This window comes from Lithobates pipiens, unplaced genomic scaffold (assembly GCF_037356315.1).
Source record: "Lithobates pipiens isolate NorthernLeopardFrog02 unplaced genomic scaffold, aLitPip1_a1.2 Scaffold_16, whole genome shotgun sequence".
In the NCBI taxonomy this organism is placed as follows: Eukaryota; Metazoa; Chordata; class Amphibia; order Anura; family Ranidae; genus Lithobates; species Lithobates pipiens.
Genome location: NW_027507748.1, coordinates 48,443,055 through 48,466,072, shown reverse-complemented (window position 1 = coordinate 48,466,072; position 23,018 = coordinate 48,443,055). Strand labels below are relative to the sequence as shown.

General features: G+C 43.8%; 1 protein-coding gene across 1 annotated transcript in view; it reads right to left on the bottom strand.

The window, feature by feature from the left end:
- Positions 1 to 666: 666 nt before the first annotated feature.
- Positions 667 to 23,018, bottom strand: part of GET1 (guided entry of tail-anchored proteins factor 1) — an 81,700-nt gene continuing 59,348 nt past the window's right edge. Inside the window, exons 4-5 of the mRNA XM_077479866.1 lie at positions 10,295 to 10,409; positions 667 to 987 (exon numbers count right to left, since the gene is read on the bottom strand). Of these exons, the coding sequence (XP_077335992.1) occupies positions 914 to 987; positions 10,295 to 10,409 (189 nt within the window). The 3' untranslated portion in view covers positions 667 to 913. The remainder of the gene's footprint in view (positions 988 to 10,294; positions 10,410 to 23,018) is intronic.

Sequence of the window (23,018 nt, the reverse complement as noted above, 5' to 3'; positions counted from 1 at the left end):
TGTCTGCCCAACTAAGTTCGTCAGACAATCCGACAGACAGTCCGTTCAAAATTTGAATGAACGGACTTGACCACACACGATGAGCAGACAGTCCGCTGAAAGCTTGCGTGATGACGTGTACAGCACGTACGACGGGACTAGAAAAACGATGTCCTATACACTGCAATGCAACCTTCGGCCGTGTAAATCCTTTCTGAGCATGCGCCATACTTAGTCCGTCCAACTTGCCTACACACGAGCGGACTGTCCGCTGAAACCAAGTTTGGACGGACAAAACCAAGTTTGAACGGACAAAATTACGGAAATTCCGTAAGACTTTGTTCGTCAGACAGTCCGCTGAAAAAGTCAGCTGAAGCCCACACATGAGCGGATTGTCCGCTGAAACACGGTTCAGCGGACTAAGTTGGACAGACAATCCGCCCGTGTGTACGCGGCCTAGGTCTTCAAAATGAGTAAACCAAAAAGGTACATAACGGCATGTGACTATGGAAGCTGTTGGTGGACCTCCATTGATCTCTATGGTGATCACAGGTCCACTGAGAGTTGCAATAGTCTCTGGAAGATGTGGGCTTGAAGATCTCACCCTTATTGTAACAACCAACAAACTTGCGTGGTAAGTGCGCAATATTGAAATTAGTAGAATTTTTAAAAAAAATCAGTCTGGGGAATTATCAGGCATTGCTTTATTCCAGATGCTTAATACGCAATTGTATGTCAAAAAATAACATAAAGTGACCTCATGGCATGACTTGACAGGCATGGATTTACCTGTCAGTAAATGAAACACAGACACATGAATACATCACATTTTGAAGGTACAAATGAATAAATAGATTGTAGACTGGAAGCTGCAGACAATACATCGCTTTCAGTGCACATGACTGGGAAGTCGCTTCTCTGCATTCTCACCTTCTCAGCTGATAGGGTGCAGCAAAATGGCCACCACTTTGTTGCACACCACCAGCCAACATGTAATGCCAACTCCACCTGAAACACAGAGAGTTTATAATTAATAGAAGTCATGTCAAACCCCAGGCAAAATAATAGCCCCCGCCCCCCCCCCAACCATCCTCACCTCCTACCATGGACTCTGTCCTCCACCCCCATTTACCCAACCTCATCCATATTGACTAACTCATAATAAAGGACTCTGGTCTAGTCCCGACTACTACCTCAATCTCACTTTTTTCCTTTCCCCCACTTAACAACCCATGGAGATCGAACCTTTGGATCTGGCATGACAAGACCTTATGCTTAAAGTAGTTGTAAACCTCAGAAATATGAAAAAAGTACATGCCTCGGTAGTGTGCACTTGTCTCAATTAAAAGCACTAATGCCGCGTACACACGACCGGACTTTTTGACAGCAAAGGTCCGACGAAACGAGTCCGTCGGATAATTCGATCGTGTGTGGGCTTCATCGGACCTTTGCTTGCCAAAAATCTGGCGGACTTTAGAAATAGAACATGTTTTACATTTTTCCACCGGAACTCCGCTGGACTGAGAAATCCGTTCGTGTGTATGTTAGTCCAACGGACAAAAACCGACGCTAGGGCAGTATTGGCTACTGGCTATGAACTTCCTTATTCTAGTCCAGTCGTACGTCATCACATTCGAATCCGTCGGTCTTTGGTGTGATTGTGTGTGGCCAAGTCCGTTCATTCGGAAAGTCCGTTGGAACTCCACCGAAACTCAGTCGGAAAGACCGCCAGACCTAGTCCCTCGAAAAGTCCGGTCGTGTGTATGCGGCACAAGTGTCAGTTCTGTCTGCTGCTTTGTTCCTCTGCTATCAGAATGAGTCAAGTTTGACAAGTTTTCCTGACACCATGAGAAAAAAATGTGACAGGGGAGGGAGCTCCAGCACATAGCCTGTGATTGACAGCCTCAGTTCTGTTCTGGGGGGATGTATCCCTCCTCTCCAATCAGCTCTCAGAGCTCTCCAGTGTGTAATTTCAGCTCTCCAACCCCTGTTTTTTTTGAAAGCTCAGACAGGCTTTGTAAATTCTGGGCTTTGAACTGATGCAAAGAAGAGACAACTGCAGATAAACAGGGACACAACTTATGTAGGAGGATTTGTTTGATCTTTGTGTATCACCTGAAGTCAGTCACATCATTGGGTATATGTACAGTGCCTTGAAAAAGTATTTATACCCCTTGAAATTTTCCACATTTTGTCATGTTACAACCAAAAACATAAATGTATTTTATTGGGATTTTATGTGATAGACCAACACAAAGTGGCACATAATTGTGAAGTGGAAAGAAAATCATAAATGGTTTTCAACATTTTTACAAAATTAAAATCTGAAAAGTGTGGGGTACATTTGTATGGCGCCCCCCCTGAGTCAATACTTTGTAGAACCTCCTTTCACTGCAATTACAGCAGTCTTTTTGGGGATGTCTCTACCATCTTTGCACATCTAGAGAGGGACATTTTTGCCCATTCTTTGTAAAATATCTCAAGCTCTGTCAGGTTGGATGAAGAGCGTCTGTGAACAGCAATTTTCAAGTCTTGACACAGATTCTCAATTAGATGATGAGTTTACTTCCTCTTTCATTCCCTGCAAAGGTAAAGCATAATGGACTACTGTGCATCGCATAGTAGCCCATTATGTGTCACTTACCTGACACAGGAGCCAGCAAAGTCACCGCTGTCCCCTGTAGTCCGGCGCATCCATCTTCTCGGTGGGGTCTCGCTGCTCCGCCGCTGTCATTCGGCGAAGCCGCTTCTCCCGCGCAGGGAGCCGCCACGCGTGGCATATCACCGTTGACGGGTGCCGCGCTCAGTGCGCCTGCGCGCCGCTGTCTACGGCGCATGCGCCGTAGACAGCGGTGCCTGTCTTTCAGCAAATATCTCCTAAACCGTGTAGGCTTAGGAGATATTTCTTGGACCTACAGGTGAGCCTTAATCTAGGCGTACATGTAGGTCAAAGTGGTTTGTAAGGGTTTACAACCACTTTAATGGCAGTATCTATGCCCGGGGTGCCAATCCTGTTTACTATACAAAAAAATAAAATAAAAATTTAAATGAAAAACTATTTACAAGAAAAACAAGTTTTATTTTTTTTATATCTGCCTGGCATTCGGCTTTATCTACTTTAAAAACCTGTAACGTTTGAAAATGTAACTACCCTGTTTCTCCAAAAATAAGACCTAGCGTGATTGTCGGTGGTGGCTGCAATATAAAGCCTACCCTGTTTCCCCGAAAATAAGCCCTAGTTAAAGTCCTTGTAGGTCTTATTTGGGGGGTAGGGCTTATATTGCAGCCATCACCGATATGAGAAAATAAAAAATGACTCAGCTTAAACACAGCAGTCTGTTTTTCTCCCTTGAAAACGGCTTTATTTCCTGTTGATCCTGCACCTAGATACCGGATTTTCCTACTTCTTGCTAAAAAACCGAGCTGTCCAGCAAAAGTGGCAGTTATAGGGATTGGAACAAACCTTATAACACTGGCAAGAGAGTATTTATAACAGTCAGCTTGTTATGATTGGTTTAAACCTTTTTTTCTTAAATCAAAAAGGGAACAGAAGATGTAATTGCATAAAAAGTGTTTGATTTTGCTTTCGAGCATGTGCCTCATAGGGCTCAATGTACCATATTTGGGGGTGTTGGCCAGGGGTTTGGGGTTTCTGGAATAAGATTTTATCCATGCCCTGGTGAATTACTGACCTACAAATTCCACAGAAACCTCAAACAGCTCTACTCAACGAACCCATTGACGGTATTCTGCGATGCTCATTATTTTCCTAGTGGGCAAAATGACTATTGCAGGAGCATGGAGGAGACTGTGGGTTTGCTCCATGCTCCTGCAATAGTAATTTTGCCCACTAGGAAAATAAAAAATAACAGTCTTTGTGTGCATCACAGAATACCCTCAATGGGTTAGATATGTGGATAATGATCCATGCAAAAATTGCTGGAATTATTAACTACACATCCAAAAAATTTGACTACACTAAAATACACTATACTACCAAAAGTATTGGGATGCCTGCCTTTACATGACCTTTAATGGCATCCCAGTCTTATGCCCTGTACACACGGTCGGACTTTCCGATGGAAAATGTGCGATTGGACTGTGTTGTCGGAAATTCCGGTCGTGTGTGGGCTCCACTGGAATTTTTCCATCAGAATTTCCGACACGCAAAGTTTGAGATCTTGTTCTAAAATTTTCCGACAACCAAAATCCGATCGTTTAAATTCCGATCGTGTGTAGACAATTCCGACGCACAAAGTGCCACGCATGCTCAGAATAAATTACGAGACGAAAGCTATTGGCTACTGCCCTCTTTATAGTCCTGTCGATCGTGTTGTACGTTACCTCGTTCTGAACAATTGGATTTTACGACAACTTTGTGCGACCGTGTGTATGCAAGACAAATTTGGGCCAAAATCTGTCGGCAAAAATCAGACAGATTTTGTCGTTGGAATGTCCGACTGTATGTACAAGGCATTAGCCCGTAGGGTTCAATATGGAGTTGGCCCACCCTCTGGGAAGTCTGTCCACAAGGTTTAGGAGGGTGTCTATGGGAATGCTTGACCATTCTCCCAGAAGAGCATTTGTGAGGTCAGGCACTGATGTTGGATGAGAAGACCTGGCTCGCAGTCTCCGCTCTAATTCATCCCAAAGGTGCGCTATTGGGTTGAGGACTGTGCAGGCCAGTCAAATTCCTCCACCTCAAACTTGCTCATCCATGTCTTTATGGACCTTGCTTTGTGCACTGCTCCAAATCATTTGGTGGAGGGGGGATTATGGTGTTGGGGTTGTTTTTCAGGGGTTGGCCCCTTAGTTCCAGTGAAGGGAACTCTTAAGGCATCAGCATACCAAGACATTTTGGACAATTTCATGCTCCCAACTTTGTGGGAACAGTTTGGGGATGGCCCCTTCCTGTTCCAACATGACTGCGCACCAGTGCACAAAGCAAGGTCCATAAAGACATGGATGAGTGAGTTTGAGGTGGAGGAACTTGACTGGCTTGCACAGAGTCCTGACCTCAACCCGATAGAACACCTTTGGGATGAAATAGAGCAGTGACTGCGAGCCAGGCCTCCTCGCCCAATGTCAGTGCCTGACCTCACAAATATATACGCTTCTGGAAGAATGGTCAAACCTTCCCATAGACACATTCCTAAACCTTGTGGACAGCCTTCCCAGAAGAGTTGAAGCTGTTATAGCTGCAAAGGGTGGACCAACTCAATATTGAGCCCTAAGGGACTAAAGACTGAGATGCAATAAAAGTTCATGTGTGTGTAAAGGCAGGCGTCCAAATACATTTGGTAATACATTTCTGTAAAATTGAGCACATCCTCCAACTCGATCTGGCTTAAGGCCAGGTGAAAATACTCAGACTAAGCACTAAATGTCTTTTGCGTTGGTTGGGAATGGGAGTTAAGTGCTGGAGTTCGGATTTATTGGGATTGGGATGGGATTCATCCTGTTTATTGATTACCTAAAAGATCATATAAAACTAGAAGCCCATCCTGTCCACAGAGTGACACCATTGGTTACATTCATCTTCTATATCCCTCTAGCGTTCTCTAGAACTGTTACATTGAATCTTTTGATACAAAGACGTAAATGTATGTATAGCTCCTCAGCTCCACCAAGTGGCCATTATGTGGTATTTTACTACTGCCTATAATAACAGAACATTTGTTTAGAGGGGAAAATAGCCTAAAGAACATTGGTTTTCGCCCAATTCGCATTGAACAAAAGTACATTCAAATTTACTGGACAAAATCGCTATGTCAATTTTTTTTTTTTTTAACTAGATCACAAACTGTGACACATGAGAACCCTGAATACTGTCTGGTAAGTACATATAGCATGCAAATTGTTGAAACACCTGGCAAAAGAATAACTGGGTGGGACATTGAACTGCAATGGTTCTGGTAGCTTAAGTACTGATCTGGAAGAAATCAAAAAGCTGGTTGACTAATTTGTGGTTGGAAGTTATTTTTTTTACTGCAGCCACAAGCCATTACAGAACAATATCCAGAGCCAGAAAAAACCCGCAAGAACTGTTTTATGATCACAGAGAAAGCTAGAAGGATAAATGCCATAAAAGCCAGTAAATATTAACATGTATTGTAACACAAAAGAGCAGATCATTTAATATGACACCAACCTCTGGTTTAAAAAAAAATCTATTCACGTTTATATTTCTAAATAAGAAAGTACCTTCTTATTCTTCTCAGCCTCCTCTAAATCTCTACATTTCTTTTTTTATTTGATCTCCTGCTGGTTTTGTACACATTTGCCAACTGACAAAGAAATGACCAGTCTATAATTTTAATGGTAGGTTTATTTTAACATTGAGAGACAGAATATCAACAAAAATATCCAGAAAAACACATTTAAAAAAAAATTATAAATTGATTTGCATTTTAATGAGTGAAATAATAGGATTTTTATAACAGCTTACCTGTAAAATCCTTTTCTTGGAGTACATCATGGGACACAGAGCCTTAAAGGGATTGTAAAGTAATTATTTTTTTTTAAATAACAAACATGTTATACTTACCTCCACTGTGCAGCTCGTTTTGCACAGAGTGGCCCCGAACCTGCTCTTCTGGGGTCCCTCGGCGGCTGTCTCTGCTTCTTCCCGCAGGTACTTCTCACGTTGATGCGAGCTCCCTCACATGGTGAGAAGCACCTGCGGGCGCGCTCCCGTTATACAGCCGGCGGCTATAGCCGCTCGCTGTATCACGCGGCCCCGCCCCCGGCGCGCCACGTCATTGGATGTGACTGACAGCAGCGTGAGCCAATAGCTGCGCTGCCTTCAATCCATCCACTCCAGCCAATCAGCGGCCAGGCTGAGCGGCGAAGAGGACGGCGGGGACGAGCGCGGGACTTTCGAGGGGTGAGGTAAGTAAAACGGGGGGCTGGGGGTGCCAGCACTGTGAGATGTTTTTTCACCTTAATGCATAGAATGAAACATTTACCTTTACAACCATTTTAAGTAATTACTTAACCACTTGACTACTTGGCACTTAAACCCCCTTCCTAACCAGACCAATTTTCAGCTTTCGGTGCTCTCACATTTTGAATGACAATTACTCAGTCATGCAACACTGTACCCATATGACATTTTTGTCTTTTTTTTTATACAAATAAAGCTTTCTTTTGGTGGTCTCTTTTTTTAATCACCGCTGTTTTTTTTATTTTTTGCGATATAAATCAAAAAATATACGGAAAATTCTGTAAAAAAAAAAATCTTTGTTTCTGCTAAAATTTATGCAGACGCCGACAACCAACGGCCCGGGTTGTCGGGAAGAGGCCCTTGTCCTCATCAACATGGTTATATTGAGGGCACGCGACCTGGTATGGCTCAGGGGGGGGGGGCGCTCGCTCGTCCCCAACCCATTTCCTGACCGGCCGGGTAGCGTGCTCAGATAAGGTTCTGATATGGACCTGGAGGGGAACCCCATGCCGTTTTTTTGCGGCGTAGGGCTTCCCCTTTAAGTCCATACCAGGTGACAGGGCCAGCGACGTGTCAATCTCGCCGTGTCAATCTTCGATGGTCCCGGCTACCTGGAGCTGCGCTCAAAATGAATGGACTTTTCTCCGTGCGGGAAAAGTCCATTCATTTCAAAAGTACGGCGGACTAGCACACACACGGCTGGATTGTCCGGCGGACAAATTTTGATGCAAAACTACTTTCTAAGTCCGCCGGACTTTTGGGTAAAAAAAAAGTCCTCCGGAGCCCACACACAAGGGGATTGTCCGGCGGACTCAAGTCCAGAGAATTGTCTTTCTTTCCTGATCACCTAAGGGTAACCCTTCATCCTCTACCCACTGTTCCCTTGATAAGGGATCTAGGTGGGAGAGGGGGATCTAACACGCTTCCTATCCTTGGATAGCGGATGCGGTTAAAGTTGCTAATTTTCCTTCTAGGCCCTGCAGGACTGAGGGAAGGAGGTTCTCATCCAAGATTTGACAGTACATGGCCTCGTCCATCGTCCCTTTGATGCGGCAAAGTTTTCCTGTCCCCTTAGCAGAAAACACCCACAAAGCATAATGTTTCCTCTCCATTTTTGATGGTGGGGATGGTGTTCTTGGGGGTCATAGGCAGCATTCCTCTTCCTCCAAACACGACGAGTTGAGTTGATGCCAAAGAGCTTGATTTTGGTCCCATCTGACCACAACACTTTCACCCAGTTCTCCTCTGAATCATTCAAATGTTCATTAGCAAACTTCAGACGGGCCTGTACATGTGCTTTCTTGAGCCGGGGGACCTTGCGAGCACTGCAGGATTTCAGTCCTTCACGGTGTAGTGTGTTACCAATTGTTTTCTTGGTGACTATGGTCCCAGCTGCCTTGAGATCATTGAGAAGATTCCCCTGTGTAGTTCTGGGCTGATTCCTCACCATTCTCATGACCGTTGAAACTCCATGAGGTGAGATCTTGCATGGAGCCTCAGACAGGGAGATTGACAGTTATTTTGTGTTTGTTCCATTTGTGAATAATCGCACCAACTGCTGTCACCTTCTCACCAAGCTGCTTGGCGATGTTCTTGTAGTCCATTCCAGCCTAGTGTAGGTCAACAATCTTGTCTCTGACATCCTTGGACAGCTCTTTGGTCTTGGCCATGGTGGAGAGATTGGAATCTGATTGATTGCTTCTGTGGACAGGTGTCTTTTATACAGGTAACAAGCTGAGATTAGGAGCACTCCCTTGCTCCTAATTTCAGATCATTACCTGAATAGAAGACACCAGGGAGCCAGAAATCTTGCTGATTCATAGGGGATCAAATACTTATTTCACTCATTAAAATGCAAATCAATTTATAACTTTTTTGAAATGTGTTTTTTTTCTGGATATTTTTGTTGTTATTCTGTCTCTCACTGTTAAAATAAACCTGTCATTAAAATGATAGACTGATTATTTCTATCAGAGGGGAAATGTACAAAATCACCAGGGGATCAAATACTTTTTTCTCTTACTGTATGTAGGAACATAACCACATTCTCTTGCTCCCTGCTTATGCATTCATGTGGACTTAAAGTGCAAGTAAAGGCAAAACACTTTTTATAACCCCTATCAGGTTTTTTTTTTCGTCCCATTGGGGGAGATTTTCCTTCACATCATGTCCCATATCCATAACAGGAAATGAGAGGAAATCCCTCCAGAGTGAGATAATTCCTGATTGTCACCATAACTAGTGTTCCCATTGGAAGATATACCCTCTATTACTGTTCCTGAGACAACCCAAAATACAGGTACTTATATAGCACCGTCAATTTACACAGCGCTTTTACATAAACACTCACCGCCTACTTTATTAGGTACACCGGTTCAATTGCTTCATAACACAAATTGATATTTAGCCAATCACATGGAAGCAACTCAATGCATTTGGGCATCTAGACGTGTTGAAGACGATTTGCTGAAGTTCAAACTGAGCATCAGAATGGGGAAGAAAAGGGATTTAAGTGACGTTGAACGTGGTATGTTTGTTGGTGCCAGACGAGCTGGTCTGTGTATTTGAAAAAGCTGATCTACTGGGATTTTCACGCACAACCATCTCTACCGTTTACAGAGAATGGTCCAAAAAAGAAAAAATATCCAGCGAGTGGCAGTTGTCTGGACGAAAATGCCTTTTTGATGTCAGAGGACAGAGGAGAATGGGCAGACTCATTCAAGATGATAGAAAGGCAACAGTAACTCAAAAAAACACTCGTTACAACCAAGGTATGCAGAATACCATCTCTGCACACACAACACATCGAACCTTGAAGCAGATGGGCTACAGCAGCAGAAGAGCACATCGGATAACACTCCTGTCAGCTAAGAACAGGACACTGAGGCTACAATTCACACAGGCTCACCAAAATTGGACAATAGAAGATTGGAAAAAAAACTTTTCCTGGTCTGATCAGTCTTCAGCTTCAGATTTCAGCTGCGACATTCAGATGGGTAGGATGAGTATTTGACTTAAACAACATGAAAGCATGGATCCATTCTGCCTTGTATCAATGGTTCAGGCTGGTGGTGGTGGTGTAATGGTGTGGGGGGATATTTTCTTGGCACACTTTGGGCCCCTTGGTACCAATTGAGCATCGTTTAAACGCCACGGCCTACCTGAGTATTGTTGCTGACCATGTCCATCCCTTTATGACTACAGTGTCCCCATCTTCTGATGGCTGCTTCCAGCAGGATAATATGCCATGTCATAAAGCTTAAATTATCTCCACCTAAAATTCCTGCTCTCATCCCACCCTAGCACACCAGGGGAAAAAAAACAAAAAACGAAATGTAATTCTAGTTTCAAAGTTGGTGTTATTGTTACCTGCAATTCCTGTGGGAAAGGCAACCAGGCGTTCCAGAGGTGCAATCCATTTACTGGGAAGCACAGTGACAGGTTCAGAGTAATACTTCCATATAAGACAGATCATCAGAGCAGCCTGGGGGAAAAAAAGGACAAAGGCCAACATGTTATAAAAACAAAACAGGATTTACATTATAGGAACACATATTGTTTTTTTGGTGAGTAGAAGTTTAAAGTAGGCCAATCTCAAGCAGGGTTCCATGGAACTCCAAGCCCTTGTACACACGGTCGGAGATTCTGACAACCAAATCCGTCGGAGTAATGCCGACGGATTAATTCCGGAAGAGGTCCGGAAGTGATGTTGCATACACACGGTTGGACTAAGTTGTCGGAAAATCAGATTATACATAACGTGATGACGTTATTTCGTTAGGATGGGACTACGTTCAGGCTAGTAGCCAATAGCTTTGGCCTATGAATTTGATCTGAGCATGCGTGGCACTTTCTCCGTCGGAGTAGGCTACACATGATCGGAGTATGTCCGATAGGAGCATTTTGTCGGAAAATGTTACCGGCAGGTTGGAAAAGTTGGTCCATCGGATATTCCGACGGAAACAGTCCGATGCAGACCACACACAGTCGGAATATCCGACAAAACGGTCCGATAGGACACATTCCGTCGGAATATCCGACCGTGTGTACAAGGGCTCAGGTTCCTCCAGAGATTACTAGGAGTTCCTTTGAGCTGTAGACGATTGACCTTCCATTTGATGGTCTGTGTTTTAGTTCCATGGCCAACACCACTTGGCAGAGTTAGCTGCACGGCATCAATGATCTTTTTAGCTGTTTGTAATGGTGGCATTCTGCCCACAATAGTACCCTGTTTCCCCTAAAATAAGACCTAGCGTGATTGTCGGTGTTGGCTGCAATATAAGCCCTACCACCCAAATAAGCCCTACTCTGTTTCCTCAAAAATAAGCCCTACCCTGAAAAGAAGACCTACAAGGACTTTAACTAGGGCTTATTTGGGGGGTAGGGCTTTTATTGCAGCTATCACCGACAATCACACTAGGTCTTATTTTAGGGGAAACAGGGTACTAAGGACATATGTTTTCTTACTGGCCATCAATGTAAGCAGCTTTTTCTCAAGGTAACATTATAAGACCCCTTGAACAGGGGTGCCTGAGTTAAACATAAATTCTGTTACTTCCCCCCAACCTGGAAAAGCCCCTCACAGATGAATGTCTGTACACAGATATACTCTAGAGCACTGGTCATCAACCCTGTCCTCAGGGCCCACTAACAGGCCAGGTTTGCAGGATAACTGAAATACATCACAGGTGATATCATTTGCTGCTCAGTGATTGCAGTATTCTAGTCTGCATCTCCCCAAGGTAATACATAAAACCTGGCCTGTTAGTGGGCCCTGAGGACGGGGTTGATGACCACTGCTCTATAGGACAATACTCACGTAAACACAAGCATAGAGTATGGGTGTACGCAAAAAATAAAACATTTTCTACTTTTTTCTTATGCCTGTACACTATACTCATGTTTAGGAAAGCGTCGCCGTATACCTGGAGTACATCCACGCACAGTCATTCGTGTCTATGGGAGGTTGCATGCATCACCTGGGCTTTCTGGTTTGGGGGAAAAAAAAATAACAATGAATGTTCAATGGGCTCAAGCAGCTGTATGCAAGAGGCATATGGCCAAGAATGGTAGGTGTCACAGATTCAAATGTTATTTGTTTGTTGTAATTTCCAGTATTTTACTTTATCTTGGAATGTATCTGCCTCTACAGGCACTAATCTTGTCCCCGCTGGGATGCTCCTGGCTCCTCTCCCCTGCCAAGTTCTCCCCATAGGAATCCGCTTCCTATGAGTTCCCTCGTAAGCGCTCGATCTCGCAAGTCAACAGACGCACACAAGGCGTGCCTCAACCCTGCCCCCGCTCCCTCCTCACTGGCTGTGATTGACAGCAGCAGGAGCCAATGGCTGCCTCTCAGCCCAGTGAGGAGAGAGAGCGCTGCTGCTCTTGTGTACAGCGCTGGATCAAGTTTGGGTTCAGGTAAGTATTTAGGGGGGCTAGGAGGGAACTGCATACAGAGAGTTTAAAAAGGTAAAAATCTTTCAGCCTTTAGAACCACTTTAACAGTTTGACACGGCGCAACCCTGATCTCTGGAAAGAGCCGTGTCCGCGGATCTTTAACCATGTGATTGGCTGTGTCCAATCACAGCCGGTCACATGTAAACAAGGAACTGCTGGTAATCGGCGCTTCTCGTCTGACAGAGTGTTTGGCGAGGAGAGCCGATCAGTGGCATCTCCTCACAGGGGGACAGCTAGGAATGTAATCAGGGCACTGATCATCAGTGCCCTGATTACAATATTGCAAAATAGTGTCACAAATCAGTGCCCACCAATGTCAGCTATCAGTGTCCACCAGTAAAAGCAATCAGTGCCCACCACTGCCCACAAGTGCCACCAATCAGTGTCCATTAGCGATGCCAGTCAGTGCCGCCTATCAGTGCTGACCATCAATGCCCATCACTGCTGTCTATCAATGCCCACCAGTGCCGACTAACAGTGCCCACCAGAGCCGCCTAACAGTGCCCATCAGTGCCACATATCAGTGCAACCTCCCAGTGCCTCCTCATCAGTGCCACCTAATCAGTGCCCATAAGTGCCGCCTCATCAGTGCCACCTCATCAATACCCACCGTTCATCCTATCAGTGTTGCCTCATCAGCGCACATCAGTGAAGGCGAATAATTACTTAGTTACAACATGTACTGACAGAAAAAAAGCAAAAAACTTTTTTGTAAAAAATAAAAAACCCAGCAGATTAAATACCACCAAAAGAAAGCTCTATTTGAGTGAAGAAAATGATAACACATATGTTTGGTTACAGTGAAGCACGACCGCGCAATTGTCATTCAAAGTGTAACAGTGCTGAAAGCTGAAAAATGGCCTGGGCAGGAAGGGGGTGTAAGTGCCAAGTAGGCAAGTGGTTAACCACTTGAGCTCTGGAAGATTTTACCCCTCTTCATGACCAAGCCATTGTTTACTACTTAGCACTGGATTAATTTAACTGATATTTGCACAGTCATGCAACTATGTACCCAAATGAAATTTAGATTTTTTGTTCACACAAATAGAGATTTCTTTTGGTGGTATTTGACCGCCATTGGGTTTTTTGTTTTTTTACGATATAAATGAAAAAAGACCAAAAACTTGGGGGGGAGTTTTTTTATTTTCTACTATAAAACAAGAAATTGAAACTTATTCATAAATTATGACCAAAATGTGGTCTGCTACATGTCTTTGTTGGAAAAAATCGCAATAAGTGTAGATTTATTGGTTTCCGTGAAAGTTAAAGTGTCTACAAACTATGGTATATATCAGTGGTCTCCAAACTGCAGCCCTTTGCTTTCCTTTATCCGGCCCTTGGGGCATTATTCCCCCCACTGTCAGCAATCAATGATGGGGCACTATTCCTCTCACTGACACCAACAATGGGGCATACAGTGACCTAAAAAAAGTATTCATACCCCTTGAAATTTTCCACATTTTGTAATGTTACAACCAAAAACGTAATGTATCTTATTGGGATTTTATGAGATAGACCAACACAAAGTGCCACGTAATTGTAAAGTGGAAGGAAAATGATAAATGGTTTTCCCAAATATTTTACAAATAAATACGTAAACCACAAAATGCATGAAAACTGCATGCAAAAATGCATAAAAAACGCTTGTTTAAAAAACACAGAATGCACTGCAAAAACATGCCTGAAAGTATTGTCGGTCCCCCAAAAAGTGTCAAAAGTGTCAGTTAGGTGTCCGATTTGTCCGCTGCAATATCGAAGTCAAGCTATAAGTCGCTGCTTGCCGCCATTACTAGTGAAAAACAATATATATATATATATATATATATATATATATATATATATATATATATATATATATATATATATATATATATATATATATATCTCCCATAGTTTGTAGACACTATAACATTTGAGCAAACCAATCAACATACGCTTATTGGGATTTTTTGTTTTACCAAAAAGATGTAGCAGAATACATATTGGCCTAAATTGATAAAGAAATTAGATTTTTTACATTTTTGTTTATTGGATGTGGAAGTAAAAAATAATAGGATTTTTTGTACTCACCGTAAAATCCTTTGCTCTGTAGTTCACCGACTGACACAGCTCCTCTCTTAGACCATTGGGTTGTTACGCCACCTTCAGGAGAAGACTAGGCATAACATGTAATATAAAAACTAGAACTTTCTAGTTCCGCCCAAGGGGCGGTCCCTTAGGTAACAACCCCCCAGCCTGCCTTGCAGCTTCAGCGTCAACAATCAGTATAACGTAGAGAAAAATAGGAGGGGCGGGTGCTGTGTGAACTACAGAGAAAAGGATTTTACGGTGAGTACAAAAAATCCTAATTTCTCTTACATTCACCGACTGACCCAGCTCCTCTCTTAGACCATTAGGACGTCCCCAAGCAGTGCCACAACGAGGGGTGGGAAAACAGCATAAAAACTTCACCCACAATGGCATGTGGGAACTAGTATAAAAACTTTACCTACAAAAACATGTGTGTGGAAATAACCAAAACTTTTTTACCCACAAAAAAAACAGGGTGCTCCTCAACTGAGAGGCACTACCTCCAAACCGCACCTGAACTGCGATAACAAATACAACAGTGCATTACTTAAAGGTACTGCGTTTTTTACCAAAAAAAAAAACAGGAAAAATGTAAGTGCAATTGCAATTATACAGTCGCCTGCAAAACATTGCGGCCAAAAAAAAAATCCACGGACCGATGGGCCCACAGAGTTCCTAGGTCCTTCTTCACTAGGCAGAAAAAAACTGAGGCTGCAGTAGCAGGCTGTGGGGTTGTTACCTAAGGGACCACCCCTTGGGCAGAACTAGAAAGTTCTAGTTTTTATATTACATATCAACATGTTATGCCTAGTCCTCTTCTGAAGGTGGCGTAACAACCCAATAGTCTAAGTTCTTGTACACACGGTCGGAGAATCCGTCGGAATGTGTCCGATCGGAGCGGTTTGTCGGATATTCCGACTGTGTGTGGTCTGCATCGGACTGTTTCCGTCGGAGTATCCGACGGACCAACTTTTCCAACTTGCCGGTAAAATTTTCCGACAAAATGCTCCGATCGGACATACTCCGATCATGTGTAGAGAATTCCGATCGGACAAAGTGCCACGCATGCTCAGATCAAATTCCTACACCAAAGCTATTGGCTACTAGCGTTAACGTAGTCCCGTCGTAACAAAATAACGTAATCACGTCGGATTTTCCGACAACTTTGTCCGACCGTGTGTATGCAACAGTTTCGGACAAAATCCGACGGATTTGGTTGTCAGAATCTCCGACCGTGTGTACAGGGGCTTATAGAGGAGCTGTGTCAGTCAGTGAACGTAAGAGAAATATATGTATTTTTCCATATTGTCGGTTAAGCGTTTTTTCTGTTTATAGCGCAAAGAAAAAAAACGCAGAGGTAATCAAATACAACCAAAAGAAAGCTCTATTTGTGGGGGGGGGGGGGGGGGAGGACATAAATCTTATTTGAGTACAGTGTCGCACGACTGCGCAATTGTCTGTTAAAGTAACGCAGTGAACATCGCAAAAAATGGCCCGGTCACAGAGGGGGGGGGGGGAGTAAATCATCCAGAGCTGAAGTGGTTAAAAAAAAAAAAAACACACAAAAAAAAAACAAAAAAAAAACAAACACATTTATCGTTTCATGAATACAAAGCTGCATTCATTTGTGTCCTTTATATCCCCCTGGAGTTCTTACCATACCATAAAAAAAAAAAGGCTGCGAATGAAAGTTACATAACCAGCAAACATTTCAGCTTCAGGACAGGTAGGGGCACATTTATTTAGGATTATTATTAGCAGCTTTTTGTGTAATGTAACCTTTTTTTTTTTGTGTTTGGGCTTACTTGTCCTATCCATGGAAAGGGGTGTAAGGAGCAGAAAACAGGTGTGCGCGCTTCCCCCCAGGAATGTATGGTGATGTGCACAAGCCACCAATAACGAGCCAGCTAGTAGCAGAATTATCATTTGAAATGCTGTTTTGTAAGTCAGATCTTGCCAAGGGCAAAAAAAAAAAAAAATAAAAAAAAAAAAAACATTTCACCCGCCTCAATGCCTTTTATGCTTGAATTCTTTAACATTAGGGAGGGGCAGCTGGCCTGGGCATGAGCTGTGTGCAGCAGAGGGGAATCCATGGCTAGATGTCATTTTCCTAAACTGTGCTCTAGGTGTGGCAGGCTGTACGGAACCCGGGCAGAAATGACACACGTTTATATACTGGCAATGTGTCACTTTTCACTCCAGGGAGCTCATAAATACAGTATATACACAGCCAACACAGACCAAGATAAGAGCCTGTAAAATGTTTACTTATCTTGCTGCTGGAAGGGGTAAAACAAGATAAAAATTCACTTTGCAAAGATAGAAGTCATAAGCAAGGAAAAAAAAAAAAAGGAAAAAAATCCTTGCACATGGCTGGATGATTGAAGTCAACACAGCTTCACCTTATTCACTATGCTAAGTGAAAATTCACTTTGCAAAGGAAAAAAAAAAAATCCACAATACAGTTGAGGCACGGTCCTATCTTTTCTACCATTATTATTATTATTATACAGAATTTATATAGCGCCAACAGTTTGTGCAGCGCTTTACAACCATTACATTCACTTTAACCACCTAAAGTGGTGTTGCCACCAAAAAATAAAAAAGTGATAAAAAATCTGTAAAAAAAAAAAATATTTTTTTACTCTAAATACCTGTTGCTAGGGGGTCGCTCGTAGTCTGCCTTCTTCCTTGCCCGGGCTGGTGACATCACTTCCCCTCGCACCGCACAGTCATCTGGGACCTGTCACATGTCCCAGATGACTGAGCGGCGTATCACCGCGCCCTGCGCCGCTCGCGCATTCGCAGTGGGTGCCTGGCTGTGACCCACAGTACGAATGACGGCGCCGCAAGCGGAGCGGGGAACGGGGGGGGGCTCGTTCCCCCGCATCGCTGGACCCTGGGACAGGTAAGTGTCCAATTATTAAAAGTCAGCAGCTGCAGTATTTGTAGCTGCTGACTTTTATTTTATTTTTTTTAGGGGCACCCCACTTTAAGGACCAGTAGGATTTAATGACTAGGCCATTTTTTGCGATACGGCACTGCGTCGCTTTAACTGGCAATTGCGCGGTCGTGCGACGTTGTACCCAAACAAAATTTATATCTTTTTTTTTTCGCCACACAAATAGAGCTTTCTTTTGGTTGGTATTTGATCACCTTTGCGTTTTTTATTGTTTGCGCTATAAACAAAAAAAGAGCGACAATTTTGGGAAAAAAACTATATTTTTATACTTTTTGCTATGTAGCGCCGGCTCCTGAAGAGCACGCGCTATAAGTTTTGAAAGTTAATGTTACACCTGAACTGCAGTTTGGTTTGGGTATAACTGTTCTAAATTTGGACCTCAGCATCAGTCTGTCTGGACTACAGGGTATTCAGCCTGGCCATAGGGGGCACTGTCTCTTCCGGCAAGCATGGAACCACAGTCTGGTTGGGTGCTTTAAGGTTATTTTCTCTCGGAGCCAGCCCAGTGGAGGGTCACTCTTGCTGTGCTTTCTGGGAGAGGGTACTTAAGATGCGGATGTCACGTGGTTTGGGGTTCCGGTCCAAAAGTATGTTCTGACTCCATGGACCTGGTCCTCCTGACCAGCCTCCAGGAAGGCTATGGCCTGGGGTGCGGATCCACCCGACTTATTATCTCTGGGCTGGCTAGCCCGAGGCAAGGAAACTAAAGAAGGATTCCGAGGTGGTCCGGTGCCATCTCTGGTAGTTGGAGAGGCCCAATAACTTCGTAGCTATCCAGGGGAGGACTCTACAGAAGAAGGCCACGCACTGGTTGGCTTCTTAGCAAGAACCTGGTGGGGCTGAAGTACCTAAGTGAATCCAGGCTCGTGGGTATCGCCAAACTGGCTGAAAGATCCAGGTATCACACGAGTGTTCTACAAGTTTTAGTTTCCAGCATGTTCTACAATGTCTGTGGCAGAGACTTATTCCTGTATGTTCTACAACAACGTCTGTGGCAGAGACTTGTTTCTGAGTTAAGCACCTTGTTGGTTGCTAGGCCTTGTGAGAGAGGGACTATCCAACTTGAGTGAAAATTCGATTGTGAATGGCTATTCTCTGGATTTAGTCAAAGTAAGCGAGTCCTTTATTATTGACTTTGACACTAAGATTACCTGAACTTTATTCCTAACCCTCTGATCCTATTTTAAGAGTCTGTTCGTTGACTACCGTATTTATTGGGGTATAACACGCACCAGCGTATAACACGCACCCCAAGTTTAGGAGGGCATTTTAAGGAAACATTTTTAGGAGGGAAGTTTAAGGGGAAAAAAAATTACATTTAAATGCCCGTCAATGCAGCCTTATCAGTGTGCATCTGCAGCCTTGTCCATCTTTGCAGAATGATCAGTGTCATTTTCAGCTTGCCCAGCGCTGTTTGCAGCCTTGCCCATATTTAAATATCCCGCCGCCGAAACAGACCGAGCGAGCGCCGCCGAAAAAGACCGAGCCGTCTGCTCGGCTCCGCTCGTAGTCCCACCTCCCTGCTGTTTATGGAGCAAGCGCTGCCGAAAAAGACCGAGCCGACTCTACTGTGTATTCGGCTTGGCTCGGCTCGCAGTCCCGCCCAGTATGGGAGGCGGGACTACGAGCGGAGTCGAGCAGACGGCTCTGTCTTTTTCGGCAGCGCTCTGTCTTTTTCGGCGGCGCTCGGTCTTTTAGACTCACAGACAGTGGGGATCGGCGTATATAACATGCACCCACGACTTTCCCCCGATTTTAAGGGGGAAAAAGTGCGTGTTATACGCCGATAAATACGGTACTTTTTTTTGCAAATAAAAATCCCTTTATGCAGATCAGTCGTCAGTCTCTAAATTTAATGGGCATCTACCACGGGACACCTCTAGACATAAATCAAGGAGAAGAAGGTAACGGTAAGCCCAAATAAAACCAGCAGCTCCTTCGGGGGTTAGTGCTACAGCTATAATACATATCACAAATGACATCCCAAAACACATTCTACTACTCTTCCTGAGTATGGCGATACTACATGTGTGAGACTTTTACACAGCGTGGCCACATAGAGAGGCCGAACATGCAGGGAGCACCATCAGGTGTTCTAGGAGCATACATTAAACATATAATTTCTTGACTACCTCTTGCACTTTTGAAGGCCCTGGAGCACCAGGACAATGGCAATGGCCCAAAAATGACCCAATGTTGGAAAGAAAACATCCCAACGTATAATCTATGAGGCAAAATTCGTTTTTTGAACATGTCATTTTTTCTACAGGTTTTTGGAAAATGTGGAAAGAAAATAAAAACGCTTTTTTTTTTTTACACAAAGTTGTCAATTTATACAATATTTCTAACACATAGCTTGTACATATCAAAAATGACACCCCGAAATAGATTTTCCTACTCCTCCTGAGAATGGCGATACCACATGTGTGAGACTTTTCCTCAGCCTGGCCACATACAGAGGCCCAACGTGCAAGGAGCACCATCAGGTGTTCTAGGGGCATAAATGTCAAATCTAATTTGACTATCTATTTTATTTTTATACTTTTGTGAGACACTGATGGGCACTGTAGTGGCATGGATGTGGCATGAATGGGGATGGCTGGGCAAGGCTGAGCATGGCTGAGCATTGCTGGGTATAATAGAAAGGAAGTCACGGGCGAGACAAGCTGCTTATTCAAACTAATTTTAATTGCACAGTTAGTAATAACAAAAATACAAAAAGTAGGTACCCACCACCAACACCTAGACTAATATTAAAATGAGACAACAACGTCTATTTTAAAGCAGCTGTGTCACGTCATACATCAAGCACACACCATATACACCCAAATGAATCTAAATATAGGGTACAAAAAATGACAGTCAAATAGGTACGTTAATTCTGGTGACAAACACCTTCAGAAAACATATATATTCCGCCACTATTGACCATCAAGCCCCCATCCAGAGGATAGACGGGTGTAAAGTTGAAAAATTCACACACTTGGGACTAGCTCTATGAGGCCGGTACCACTGGGGTAACTGAGTTTAACTAATAACCTGCTGGTGATATACACTATAAAATGCGGCTTATAGCCACTGGCAGTCAATGATTCAGATCTGCAGATCAGGCAGCATTAACAGGGATAACCTAATAGGTGAATTACTTGAATAGGACAGTGGGTGAAGGTTTTCTGCAGGTTACGACAGAAAGTACTTGAGCAGTAGTTTAGACAGACAAAGGACCAATGGTCAGATCACCCAACCGTATAGGCAAGAGTCTTTGATGTCTGACAGGTGCCCCAGATGTCTCTGTGAGAGTACGTCTATAGGGGAATCTTGTACTGTACAGATCCAGTCATCCAAAATCCTCAATTGCCACATGGAAATCCAGAGAGCATTACAGTATGAAACCACTAACAGCGCTGTAGCATTGAAAAAGCCATCTAGGCACACTGTCCTGATGCCTCACATAAAGATGGCTCCCACTGTCCTCACGGTCTGTAGTGAGATTGCACTGATATAACGCAGTGCGTCATCCGTGACATATAAAACGTCACTGCCATGGTGTCGTTGACAACATGTTTCACCCAATCCAGTGAGTTTTATCAAGGATCAAGTATGGCTGGGTAATTCTAGGTATGGCTGAGTATTGCTGAGTATGGCGCTGGGTATGGCTGAATATTGCTGATTATGGCTGGGCATGGCTGAGTATGTATGGAATGGCTGAGTATGGATGGATGGCTGAGTATGCATGGATGGATGGCTGAGCATGGATGGATGAGTATGGATGGATGGCATGGCTGAGCATGGATGGCATGGCTGAGCATGGATGAGCATGGATGAGCATGGATGAGTATGGATGGCATGGCTGAGTATGGATGGCTGTGAGTATGGATGGGCCTGAGCATGGATGGATGGGACGAGGCTGCAATGGGCACAGAGCAGTGCTTTGGGCACTACAGATCCAGTCTACAGCGCTTCTGCACATAATCTCTCCCCTCTCCGCTCACACTGTACCAATCGATACAGAGAGGGGAGAGAGGAACCGGACATGACGCCAGTTTGTTTACAAGTGATCGCTCCATCATTTCACATAAGCTCTAATAGCCTTCAAAAAAGGGTGGGCTCGGGGCCCACCCTTTTTTGAATTCTATTCTACCTCCTTCCAGCACACTTCTAGTTTAGAAATGATCCATAACTGACCCGATTTGAATGTGTGGATGGAGGAATCCTCCCAACTGCATCTTTGTATTTCAACAATGGGGAGCCTTCCCCACTGTCATAATACACTAAATCAGTGCTGAAGACTGCAACTCTGATGGGGAAGAAAATTGTCCAGCAGGGTGATTGTACAAAAGCCAATCAGTAGATTAACTTCTGTACAACCACAGTGCCCATACATGGACTGAGATTTAGCCGGTTGCTGCTGAACCGGCCGCATTTTGATCCATCTATGGGCAACTTTAGGTTATCTTGCATGTTTTGCACCTAACTAGAAATATTCAGGAAAAGATAATTACGTTTTGCAAATATACAGGTCCATTGGGGTCCGAAAACATTCCAAGTGCACCCCTGCATATTATGTGAGCTATCTGGCAAATTTTATCATAAATGCAATAAGAATATACACCTGGAAAAGTAACAATGATATAAAAGGTACAGGTGGCCACATACTGCCGCCTGGGCACCTCCTGATCCAGACGGTGCAGACCGGGTTGTTATATTTCAGATGAATGCTTAGATAATGGATGAGTAAACACATCAAAAGCAAATATTTACTTTGCTTATTAAACGATACCGAAAGGAGAGAAAGCGTGACTGGTTATAAATACTGTCACATGGGTCAACAGCAAATAGTGACTGTTTCTTATTGTCACTCCAGGAACGCACCAGGCATGCAGCATGAGGACATTAACAAGGAACAAAGGGCATGCATAAATACAACAATAAATTATCCGTGAGTGAGTCAATCATTTCAAAGTGCCTTCACGTTAAACTGATTTTAAATGTATTTTTTTTTTCTTTCAAATAACAAATGTCCTACTTATCTGTGGGGCCCCAGGCAATCCAGGCTCCTCCCCCCAGGGCTTTCTTTAAGCATGGGCACCCTTGGACCCTGTCCAGGGGCCCCAGGATAATTTTGCATTACATTATACTTGCCAACTGTCCCAGATTTTCCGGGACAGTCCCATTTTTTACAAAACTGTTCTGGGATGGCTGTGCCCTGGTCAGCATCCCGGAAGCCTGTACTGTGCCCTCCTGATCCCGGTATTGTGCCCTACTGACTCCCCCTGTACTGTGCCCTTCTGACCCACCCTCCCCCCATTCTTTGCCCTTTGTGTTGATTAGACTTCAATTTATGGCATGTTTTCTTATTGTTTAAAATTGATTTTATTGAAAGTACTAATTATATATATGTTTAATACTATCAACTATTAATACAGTACTTTAATTCTTGAGAGTAGGGGCATCAATTGGGACAGGCTGGTAGGGGCCCCAGTGCATTACTTTGCCCAGAGGTCCATAGTGACCCTGCTCCCCCCACCTAGTGTCCACATAGCAAACCACTTGCTATGAGGGCCAATGGTTCCCGCTGCTGTCTCTGAATCAGTGAGGAGAGAG